The sequence below is a fragment of the Mytilus edulis genome, chromosome 7, assembly GCF_963676685.1.
Source record: "Mytilus edulis chromosome 7, xbMytEdul2.2, whole genome shotgun sequence".
Classification (NCBI taxonomy): domain Eukaryota; kingdom Metazoa; phylum Mollusca; class Bivalvia; order Mytilida; family Mytilidae; genus Mytilus; species Mytilus edulis.
The window spans coordinates 39,835,349-39,848,395 of record NC_092350.1 but is presented as its reverse complement, the minus strand read 5'-3'; the positions used below and the strand labels follow the sequence as shown (position 1 = coordinate 39,848,395).

The 13,047-nt window shown below is 31.0% G+C and overlaps 1 protein-coding gene across 4 annotated transcripts in view; it reads left to right on the top strand.

Annotated features, from left to right (window-relative positions):
- The window catches only part of LOC139482680 (four-jointed box protein 1-like), a 34,858-nt gene that overhangs the window by 11,206 nt on the left and 10,605 nt on the right, over positions 1–13,047 (top strand). For 2 of the 4 annotated variants that reach the window (XM_071266724.1, XM_071266725.1), the window contains exons 2-4: positions 3,771–3,824; positions 7,894–7,960; positions 9,676–11,072. In XM_071266724.1, coding sequence (XP_071122825.1) covers positions 10,361–11,072 — 712 coding nt within the window. In that variant the 5' untranslated portion in view covers positions 3,771–3,824; positions 7,894–7,960; positions 9,676–10,360. Of the gene's footprint in view, positions 1–3,520; positions 3,606–3,694; positions 3,825–7,893; positions 7,961–9,675; positions 11,073–13,047 lie in introns of those variants that run through there. The other 2 variants (XM_071266727.1, XM_071266726.1) reach the window with 2 other exon arrangements.

Here is a 13,047-nt window from a genome sequence, read left to right as displayed (position 1 = left end):
ACTTATGTACAAAAAATGTGCAATTCTTTTTTGGGAAAAAGAAAGATTAAAAAACAATTTTGATAAACTGTATAATTTCTAATGATAAAATTTTCATTTTTGGTTAATGTACCAATGTGACTGTTTCACAAGGTATATGCGTAGTAACATGATATAAATCAGAAGAAAAGTCAACATATGGCATACATGTATTTGAACTATAATTCTCTTCTTTGTTCTTCCTTGAGTAATATTATAGGAGATGAAAGGGGTTGTATAAACCAACAAGTTAACCTTAATTTCTGTATTAATTACTTCTATCATTATCTAGGAACCATAACTCTGTCATTAATGACACTTTATTACTTCTTCTCCTAAGTTAATTATCAATGTTTTCTATTATACATAACTTACAAATGAAGAAATAATTGTTTGTTGGCAATACTGTAATCTGCACAGATTTGTAGTAATAATAAGCAATATTGGCCTGCATTCTATTGTGCTTATACAGGTGCAAGAATGGTTCAAATTAAAGTATCAGCGCCGAAAGATGTTTTCATTCATGTAGGTACAGAATTGTGGCATTCAGCTTCATCTTGCTGTGCATATACAGGTGCAAGATTGTTCTCACTAAAAGATAAGCCTAGATGTTTTCCTTCATGTAGGTTCAGATTTGAAGCAATAATAAGCAATATTCAGCCTCATTTTGTAGTGTTTATTCAGGTGCATGAAGGATCTTACAAAAATATTAGCCTCAACAATTGATTTTGTATCAGGACATAGGTTTCAATTTTGTTTTGAATAATGAGAAGGCGAAGACTACTTGAAAAAAAAACGTCCTTCTTATAAAAGTCAAAGGGTGTGTATTTATGCATCAGTGTAAAGAATTGAAGGTCCTTCAATTTTTTTAATTAAAAACTTAAAGCCCGTACCACAAAAGATAGGTCCAGAAACTTGAAACCATACTAATAATATATATATATCTCAGTATACCCAAAGATGGGGATAAAAACATTACAAATCTAGCTAAGAGCTTTCAGAAGGACTACATAAAAAAAGACCTCTACAAAAGTCACTAATAACAGTTCTAAATCTCTCTTTGAAAGTTCGAGTACAATTTAAGAATAACAGAAATTTCCAAAATTATGCCATCAATATCTTTTTATTTTTAGCTTGTGAACTACAGAAAACAAAAGTACATTGTACAAAAAATATAAATATGAGACAGAATATTTTTATTAATTACATAGCAGACAAGTTGAATATTTTCCCATGCAAACCTTCCTCAACAATTCAGTAAATGAACCATTAAGAATCCAGAATTTCACATAATATATGGAAATTCCTGTAATATATGTGTTTTAACTTGACATCAAACTGTGTCCACGTTTTTACAGTCACATGCTCTTTATTATAAATGCCTATAAATCAACATTGCCTGCATTCATTTCTACGATTTCTCTTCAAATCTTTGCATGATCTGTGTGAATGATTTATGAACAGAATTCCAGGTATTTCTTTGTTCTATAAAGCTATGATCTTTAGTAGTTATAGTAGCATGGTCTGCACCTGTTGTGTTGGCAATGTGTGTAGATAAATGTCAAAGATACTGAAGGAAAAGGGGGCAGAGAGGAAAAGAATAAAATAAGCCAGGGGTATTATGTTAGGCAATGTGACATGGGAAGGGATACTTAAGAAGCAGATGGCATCATAAACCATTTTTCTGTTTACTTGGAACTCCATAAACCAGATAAGACACCATTCTACCAAGCTATCACCAGCACTCTGTGATTGGTCAATAATGACCTATGTGATCAAAGTTCAGAGCAAATATTATAGCTATTTCTTTGCCTTTTTGTGTAGGGTATATAGATATTTGAAGATATACATAGAGAATAATACATGGCAAAATCCGTATCATATGTCGTACCATCCCGAGACATCAATATCAGCCCAAGGGCCTTTAGGCCCGAGGTTGATATTGGTCGAGGGTGATACGGCATGTGATACGGATTTTGCCATGTATTATACGCTTTATCATATATTTCAACATTAGAGTATTATATTATATGAACTATTTTCTGATCCATAGCACTGGGTTACCTTCAGTTCTACTTTTGTCTTGTTTCAAAGGCCTTAAAAGAACTGCTCAATTACTTATCCAAAGCACCTGGTTAACCTTACAATTTGCGTACTGTTGTTTTAAAAATATTTTGTTTATTATTGTATTTATTTGTGTGTTTTGTATTTTTTATAGTTGCATTTAGTGTGCCAAAAGATATGAAAACTCGATGTTCATGACGTCACATACAATATGAAAACTTGACGTTCGTGACGTCACATACAATATGAAGACTCGACCTTCGTGACGTCACATACCAAACAAAGACGTCATTCAAAAAACTGATCTATAAAAGTATTTTGAGGAAAATTTTTCTTAAGCAAAAAAAAATCAAAACTGACTTTATGTATAAAAAAAAAAGCAAAAAAAAGCAGGGATGTGATAAAGGGAATGCGATAAAGGGTAGGGGTGTGATAAAGGGTATGCGATAAAGGGTGTGCATCAAAGTAGCGCGATATGGATTAAACAGCAGGCTATTTATCAAATATGCAAAACTACTGTATTTACTACTAAACATATGATAAACCTTCTTAATTTCTTTTTCTTTACAAACAAAATTGTATATAACTTTGGAATGAGTAAACTATATTATTTTAGGGGAAGGAAGCTGATCACTGAAATTATCTCAGAAAGATAAAATAATTTGCTTTATTAAAATAAAGGAACATGAAGTAAATAAAAAAGACAGCATTCCTATTTTACAAGAGAAACCATGTCACTGATATTTCATTTTACCTTTGAATCCATCTTTTTGTCAACTTTCTTGAAACTGAATTTTATTTAATGATGGTCTGTGTTCTGTAATTAAAATTTATTACAATTAGAGCAAAGATAACTCTATGACTCTCACTGAACACTAAATTTCAGTCACAACAAGTTCAAATGGATAATAGAAGGAGGAACAAATCATCAGCTATCAATAGGGATTATAGTAGCTTACATTCTTTACTGATGAATTTTACAATACCCATATCATTATTCGTTTTTATATTTTGAATGCTTCTATAAATTCCTGCCTTTCAAAGAAACCAAAACTCCTTTGAACTATACAGTACGGGGATAAAAATATTTAGTTCAAATACAACTTTGGAAATCATCAACATAAAATTCCAACACATTACCTTAAACATAAAAAACCTGGTAATTAATTTTCAATCATTTCAAACAAATTTATAGTCAAATTTTATGTATAATAAATTAAAGATGAAGCTCATTTTACTCTTTCTTCTTTACAAATATTTGTGAATCTAAAATATTAATTTACTGTGAAAAAATTTCAAAAAAAAGAAGACACAATTTGAAGTCATCCGTATTAATACAAGATCTGGTTTCATACTGAGTGATTCTTTTGTTGTGAAACTCTTTCAATTTTACCATGCTGTTTGTAACTTTAAAACTATGTGAACTCCACCGCATAGTATATCATTACAATCCACGATACGGAAGAACGAACAACCAAAATCGGCCCTCTGATAGTATATCTTAGTATTGAATGATATTGCATGTTAGTAGATCATCTATTTCTTCTGTCACAAAGATTCCTTTCTATACAACCTATAGACAACAGCAATTTAATATCGGAATTCTTTGTGCTATGTTATTACATTTCATTAACTTTTATCGGTGCATATTTCTCTTTGGAATAACACAATAATTTCTTTTTTAATAGGCAAATGGTATAAGAATTATGGATTATTCAATGATGTAACTATAGTAAACTAAGGTAAGATTTTACAATTTCTTAGCTTCTTATTGTCAGCAAAAACTATGTTGATATTCTCCGTTGGTATTGTCATAGGCATATTGATTATCTAACTATTCAATCACTAACCCAATGAAGCAGTGTCAACAGGTTCCCTACTTTCTTATATTAATTCTGTCCATATTATTGGATCTGGACGTTTTTATTATTTTCCCAACAAACTTTGCCATGACTCGAGGCCAAAGACCTTTTAGATCAAAATGTTAGGTTGTCTTGTAGCTTAAATTGTTCTGAGTATTTAAGATTATGTGTTTACTGTTCTACATATACTAAGTAATTGTACCTTTGACCATTTCTTTATTTTTGTATCAAATATTTGACTGTTGAGATTTTAAAGACAGATGTCTTTTTACAAATTTTGGAAACAATTTATGAGTTTGACTGTTCCTCTGGTATATTTCATCCCTCTTTTTTTTGTTCCTTAATCCATCATAAAATTTAAAACTGAAAGACAACCAAATGTTCACATAAAAATATAAAGATGTGACAGGATTGCAAATGAGACAACTCTCCAACAGAGATAAAATGACAGTAGTTAGCAACTAAAAGTCACTGTACAGCCTTCAACAATGAGCAAAACTCATACCTCATAGTAAGCTATAAAAGATACCCCAAAATGACAAATGTAAATAAAGTCAAATGAGAAAACTAAATGCCTGATTTGGGACAGGCACATGCAGCATGTGTCGGGTTTAATAATAAAAAAAAATATTTTAATTTTTAACTAATTTGTTTTCATTGAACTCGAAAGAATGTCTAACATAGTGAAACCAGGAATATATTTCAAGAAACAAACCACATTTAAACTGCTTTATCAATGCCCTGAAAAACTACCTTACATTCCCTCCCATTATTGAAAAAGTTTTTGTTCATATAATAAGTCACCCTGCTAAGTAAATAGCTACATGTCAAACAGTTTAATGGAGCACAAAATTTAATGAGGTATAAAGACACAGGGATGTGTAATTAAAGTCACAAAATACTGGCAAAAAAAGTTAGGTGGCTCTTTAATGCATTCAGTCATGACATTTTTTCAAACATAATGAAGTGATTTAGGGTTATAAGATCTAGGGAGAATTCATTCAATTCTGTTATTGTTTCAGATTAAAGGATGGTTTTGAAAAACACTGACAAAATCTTAGATTTTGGAGATGTCATGTCAAATAAGGTCAAAATTTACTAATGTATTAACTTAGGGTTGGTCAAAGGATTATGTACAAAAAGTATGTGTGGTAAACGTGAATTAAGTACAGAAAAAAATAATTGTACTAATAAATGTATACTGTTTCTTATTTAAAGAAAATTAACTTGATTTTTTTTAATATTGACTTTATGTTTTTCTAAGCAATCATTTCCTGCATAGCTGAAATATCAAAAGATTTCTATGACCAAAATTATTTTTAATTTCCGTTATCAGCTCAATTTTGAAAATTGATTTTTGAGTTCATTTTTAAGCAAATAATGTTCTTCATATTTGGACAAGACTTAAGTTTTCAAAAAACCTTTCTTTAATGGAAAGCCTGATTTAGTTTGTAACAAAGTGACCACAGGTTCAAATCCTCCTTAATCTTTCACACACAACAGAAAGGATATTCAGCTCATGACACCTTAAATTACATCAAACATGCAGATTTTGTGTTCATTGTTTGGGTCTTTTAGTCCCTATCTATGTCACAGCGAGGTCTAATCTTGATGTTTGTTTAGAATACAATATCCCAGACTCGAGTAAAATGTGGAGATTAATGTGTGAATTTAGACAAATATTTGTAGTTAAATTCTTACATAGGTTTAGTAAGTAATACATAAATACAATGTTTTCAAATTAAAATCATTTTATGGAAAACAACTAATAGCTAAACATAAGGTAAGCTTGATACAAATAAAAGTCTTGTTCATGTTTATTTTTTGTGTATTTTTTTTGTTTATTTGCTGTGTCTTTGACATTTATCCCCCATTTTCTTTTAGCCATAATTCATTTGTAACTAGTTTCTTCTACACAACTGGTCATCACAACTTTAATGACTGACTCAGCTCTTATACTGTCAAAATAATGACAATGATGAGGAAATTTTTACACCTTGACTACATAAAAAATTCTCATACTGCTATTTGACAGTTTGTAAAAACCACTTTCACTTTAGTCTATTTCTCCATTTACCCAGCAAAAGTCATTTGTTTATAGTCACCATTAAAGCTAATTGTACTATAAAGGTCAACAGGAGTAACTTATTTATAAAAAAGAATTTCAAATTCATCTTCTTGTTATTAAGGTTAAAATATGTGTATCAACATTTAATTTGATAGGTATACCTCAATACAGGTGTATAATAATAACAAGTTAATTCTTAAAACCCTTTATAAACATGGAGGCAACTACAATAAGAATGAGGCTCATCTTATGTTTGATCTTTGTATATATATATATCTACTAGGATAGGGAATGATGCATTTTACAAAAAAAATATGAATAGCATATAAAACAATTAATTTGTATCGTTGTTGCACAGTTTTAAAAAAGTAACTCTGAACAAGGATTTGTTTTCTCAAATAATTTAAGTAAATAAATAATATCTCTATTTTATCACCTGAAGTCTAGAGATTTTCCTTGTTATTGATGAGAAAATACCCTACTAAAAAATCTTGACACCCATTCAAAATTTAATGAAATCCACAAGCTGGAGAACTTTTATATTTATTCATACCTTCCCTAGGTAAGAAAATTAATTTTCTATGCCATGATTTACGAGTGGGAAACATAGAGAATACGACCTCCAATACACATCTTATGGTGCGACTCCTTTTGTGTAAGAAAGCATAAAAATCTACGAGACATAAAATATGGATATACCTTAACAAGGATGTATAGTGTTGAAACCATAAAAAGTAAGAGACCTGCTGGTTTTAAGCTTTGCTTTGACTTTTATTTCACATTATTCATATTGGCGAACAAAAGCTGAAAAATTATTTCACTAGGATGCCAATGCATTAATATTAAATGACTCTTTCATCTTAAATATTTTTAACCGAAAACACATAAAACACAGTCACAGATGCACCAAAGTGTTCTGGCAACAATGAAATCATTAATGGTACTACACTTTTACAAAAAGCAAGAGGCAAAAGTTGACCTTGTTATTTTGATTTTCATTTGAGGTCCCTTTTGGTTATACATGTATAGTTCCGAAGTCATACACAGATCCAGGGGGTCCCTGGCGAGCCCGGCCCCCCCCCTTTTGTGGGAAGAATTTGGTTGATTATATAGGGAATCACTGAAGCATGACTGGAGGGGGCCCCCCTTATGAAAAGTTCTGGATCCGCCACTGAAAGTTTCTCTGTATTAAAATATATATTGTAATTGATTTTATGCCTTTTATAGGCCCTGTAATTTGGGAAATAAATATATTCTATTCTTTATCTATGGTTTTCAAATGTTTAGTTTTGAGCATTCTAATTATTTTCTTTTATCTAACATGCCTCCTTAAATTTATGTCAACCATAAAATACTATCAGTTTTTGCAACATATTCATTGTGTAAATTAACCATGTCTATGTTTTAAAAATTTCCAAATAGAAAACCACAGTTAAACAATAACTTGATTAACCCACCACTGCCATAAAATTCAAATAATATTGATTATGTAAATTTTAATAAAAAGCTATTTTCAGCCTTTCAAATCTGAAGAATTTTCCAATAAAATCCTCAACATTTTCTTCCTATCTTGAAAAAAAAAACGGCAATTGTCTGTCACAATGCCTTCTATCAATAATGCACGGAAAACCGATGAATCACAATGGTCTCGGAAGAATTCTGAATGTGTAAATTTTATCTCTACCAGCCTGCAGTAAAAGTTTCTTGTGATTTTAATCACCATCAGCAATGTTATAACAGAAGCCTATTTATGGTTGGTGATCCATCTATAGTGGTCATTCATGAGCTAAAATGACGCAGACAGATTCAGCAGACGTTAGCTTTTGGCGGGGAGATCTGTCATCTGTCATTACCATTTATCTTTTGTATCTTGTTTTTCAGACAATAGAAAAAAAGCCAGAAATATCTTAAGAAAGAAGAAAAGACAATAAAATTTTCAAAGTAAAAGGTAATAAATAAAAATGTCTTATCTATCATCATCAGACATATGGCAAATCTTTGAAAAGCGGAATTTATTAAGTCTGAGAGAACAGGAATTAAAAGACTTTTAAAGAATATTCAGACATAGAGCATGTTCAACACAGATAGTTCATCTCATTTTTTTACAAATCAGTGTTTATTCCCTCAAAACTGAGGAATATCATGTATGACCAAAAAAAAGACCAAACATTATAAGTACTGAATTTGGTTATTTTGGTGACCATGGTATTCAATTTATTTACATAGATATAGGAAGATGTGGTGTGAGTGCCAATGAGACAACTCTCCATACAAATAAAAATTTAAAAAGTAAACCATTATAGGTTAAAGTACAGCCTTCAACACGGAGCCTTAGCTCACACCAAACAACAAGCTATAAAGGGCCCCAAAATTACTAGTGTAAAACCATTCAAACGGGAAAACCAACGGTCTAATCTATATAAACAAAACGAGAAACGAGAAACACGTATATATTACATAAACAAACGACAACTACTGTACATCAGATTCCTGACTTAGGACAGGTGCAAAACATTTGCAGCGGGATTAAACGTTTTAATGGATCCAAACCTTCTCCCTTTTTCTGAAACAATAGCATAACATCACAACAAAGAAAAACATACGATAAAATATCAATTGGCAGACTTAACTCAATCAAAAAACGTATGATTAAACAATGAACGAATAAATTTGATCTGCGATATCTGAATACAAATGCATGTCATTTTTAGACTCAGAAGATTTAGAGCTTGTCATATTGTATAAAAAACTGCATGATAGTTCCCCTCTGAATATGTTTTTTTTTATTAATTTTGTCATTGGGTTGCTGTCTCAGTTAAGAAGACAGTTAACCATAAATTTAAGTTTCAGAAAAATGTCATTATATGCTTATATGCAGAATTTGTGAGAATTCGGAAATCAATTATTCCTGATAAAAACATTTTTTACTCACTAAACAAAAAGAGCCCATGAAAATAAATGATCTACAGAACTCAGCCTTTGGTTACTGAATTGGTGATGTTACACACATTTCCAATGATATAATAATTTAGCTCCGAGATATTACAAACAGGAATTGATCCCATTTTATTGTATGCTCATTATTACTGCCATTACTTTCAACTCATTTCATAAAGGAAGATCAAAGGAAACATGGTTTAAAATCTAACAATTTCACAAGTTTCTAACGTGGACATTATTATACAGATTTCATATGTGTTTACTATTGTTCCTTTAGAATTTCACTGTAGCAAAAAAAGTTTATTTTCTATTAATTATAAATTGAACGCATGCTGCTTGCAGTTTGATCTTAAATTTTGAAACAGCTGAATATCTTTTTTACAAAACTTTTTTTTTCTACAGCTGGTGTTTTTGATATGGTTGTATATTAGTTGTGCCTACATGCAGGTGTTGCCTGGAGCTCTTATATCTATTGACTTTTAACCTTTGCTATTTAATGTACCATAATAAGTCATTGAATTAACTAGAAATTAAATGATCTCTATTTCAGCTCTGAGTTTTTTCATCATCCTTTTTCAATAGAGGTTTTATTTACAATCTGTTTCTCACAGGCATGTTGTCGATTATTTAAATTTAATCTCTCTATTCTTAAAATCTTTAATTACGACACATTTTAATTCTTTTTTTCAAGTATATCAAATAATGACGTTTTTATTCCTTCAGGTGTTTTGTGCAATTCACATTCTACACCCTTCAAAAGCATACAAGATCGGTACTGCCCACTTTATAGAATGACGGCGACACAGAGCTTTCTCCATTCAGTGTTTAACAAGCCAAACCTTTATTACAGAGAAGTTTAGTGACAAAGAGAAGAGCCCTCAGTTTAAACACAAAGGACAAACAGTAGAAATTTCCTAAGTAAATTCACAGTGTAAAGAAATATCAAGATGGAAACTTCGGTCAACAAACAGTAGTCAGAAATCTTATTCAAAATTGACATAAGAGAATATTTCAACAAAATGTAAACTCAAGGTACCTTATACTGAAAGGAGACTTGTACAGAATTTTAAAAGCTTGCTCTTAAGTGTACAAATGTTTGCATAGGAATTTGCTCATCAACGATTTTCGTAATTTGATTTTAGTGATAGGAAATAATACATTCACCACTTCTTCATTACGACAATGTCTCTTTAGTATTGATTGCTATTAAGATGAAAAGCCCGCAGACACCATGTTTCTGTAGCATTTTTGTACAACTGGAGAACTAGATGCATTTGAGAAAATACAACAAAAATATTCAATTTGGAATTATTGGATATTCTTAACGAATCTGATGTTGTTTAAGTCTGTTGTATAATTATGTCGATAATTAAAACAAAAGATGTGACTTGAATAATACACATCCTCCATGAAGATGTACTTGGTCAGAATCATGAGAGGAAAGACTCGCTCTTTTCTTTATGGAGCTTTGAGTGTTTTTGTTGTTACATTTCTTTTAAACGTTATGGTGCTCAGGATTAATTTAATAGAATCACAGAGTACAGGACCAAAAAGTGAAATTACGCATGAACTCAATAAAGAGGAAGCGTATCTAAATTACATGGCGAGAGGTCAAAGAAAACCAAAAGCCGCAAATGAAAATGAATATTTAAAGGAATTCCTTCAACATTCTGTGATAAAAGATTCAAATTCTTTAACTCAGGAAAAAACTATGAATTCATTCCAGGATTATAAAAGTGCTATAAATGACAAAAACAGCATCATTCTTCAAACTTTAGATGGAAGAAATGAAGAAAAGTTTGTGGACATTAAATCTGTGAATTATGAAGATGAAAATGATTATGATGAAGATGAAGATGATGATGAGGACAATGAGGAAAATTCAGATGAAAAACCTCCAAAAAATAAAATATTTGAACCTGGTGATTTTGTGAATGTTTCAAAAATAATATTTGCAAGACCTTTACTTAAGTATCAGGATGTTCAAAATAATGAAGGATCAGAGACAGTAGATAATAATGAAGATCTGATCAGACAAAATTACCAAACATTATCTGGTGAACATATAGTTACCGATGGGATATACTGGTCAGATCTGGCTGAGAAAATTGTTCCAAAAGGTGAGTCACAGCTTCTGTTGTGTAAATCAGGTACCATAACTCTGGAATGATAAATCAAAATAAATTGATTGATTGGTTGTTGGTTGCTTTACGCCGCATTAGCACAAAAAGGCTATATCGCGGCGATCAAAATGAATAAAAAATTGTCCAGACATTGAACCTTTTTTAAGCAAGAGGCTCTCAAGAGCCTGAATCGCTCACCTGAATTTTTTTGGTTTAATCTCTCATCAATGATTATTTTGGCTTTTCAATTTATTTAAATGTTCTTTAAATCGTCCTATTCTCTTCAAAAGCCAAAAAAAAAATCATTTTCTCCTATGTTCTATTTTAGCCATAGGAGCTATGTTTCTTGACATACAAGGAAATGAAATATAAAATTTATACTAGATACTCTGAAACTCATTCAGCCTAAGTTTGGCTGAAATTGATACAGCAGTTTCAGAGGAGAAGATTTTTTAAAGTAAGTCAACATGATGAACAAATTGTGAAAAAAGTCTTTAAAGGGCAATAACTCCTTAAGAGGTCAATTGACAATTTTGGTCAAATTGACTTATTTGTAGATCTTACTTTGTTGATCATTTTTGCTGTTTACAGTTTATCTTTATCTATAATAATATTCAAGATAATGACCAAAAACTGCAAAATTTCCTTAAAATTACCAATTAAGTGGCAGCAACCCAACAATGGTTTGTTTGATTCATCTGAAAATTTCAGGGCTGATAGATCTTGACCTAATGAACATTTTAACCCCCATGTCAGATTTGCTCTAAATGCTTTCGTTTTTGAGATATAAGCCAAAAACTGCATTTGACCCCTATGTTCTATTTTAAGTAACGGCGGCCATGTTTTTTGACGGATCAAAAATCTAAGCACACATTTTGTGCAGGATAATCTAAGGAACAATCATGCTAAGTTTCATCCAAATCCATTCAGTAGTTTCAGAGGAGAAGATTTTTTAAAGTTAGCAAATATGATGAACAAATTGTGAAAAATTGTCATTAAAGGACAATAACCCCTTAAGGGGTCAATTGACAATTTTGGTCATATTAACTTATTTGTAGATCTTACTTTGCTGATCATTTTTGCTGTTTACAGTTTATCTTTATCTATAATAATATTCAAGATAATGACCAAAAACTGCAAAATTTCCTTAAAATTACTAATTAAGTGGCAGCAACCCAACAATGGTTTGTTTGATTCATCTGAAAATTTCAGGGCTGATAGATCTTGACCTAATGAACATTTTAACCCCATGTCAGATTTGCTCTAAATGCTTTCGTTTTTGAGATATAAGCCAAAAACTGCATTTGACCCCTATGTTCTATTTTAAGTAACGGCGGCCATGTTTTTTGACGGATCAAAAATCTAAGCACATACTTTATGCAGGATAATCTAAGGAACAATCATGCTAAGTTTCATCCAAATCCATTCAGTAGTTTCAGAGGAGAAGATTTTTTAAAGTTAGCAAATATGATGAACAAATTGTGAAAAATTGTCATTAAAGGACAATAACCCCTTAAGGGGTCAATTGACAATTTTGGTCATATTAACTTATTTGTAGATCTTACTTTGCTGATCATTTTTGCTGTTTACAGTTTATCTTTATCTATAATAATATTCAAGATAATGACCAAAAACTGCAAAATTTCCTTAAAATTACTAATTAAGTGGCAGCAACCCAACAATGGTTTGTTTGATTCATCTGAAAATTTCAGGGCTGATAGATCTTGACCTAATGAACATTTTAACCCCATGTCAGATTTGCTCTAAATGCTTTCGTTTTTGAGATATAAGCCAAAAACTGCATTTGACCCCTATGTTCTATTTTAAGTAACGGCGGCCATGTTTTTTGACGGATCAAAAATCGAAGCACACACTTTGTGCAGGATACTCTAAGGAACAATCATGCTAAGTTTCATTCAAATCCATTCAGTAGTTTCAGAGGAGAAGATGTTTGAAAAATTGTTAACGACGA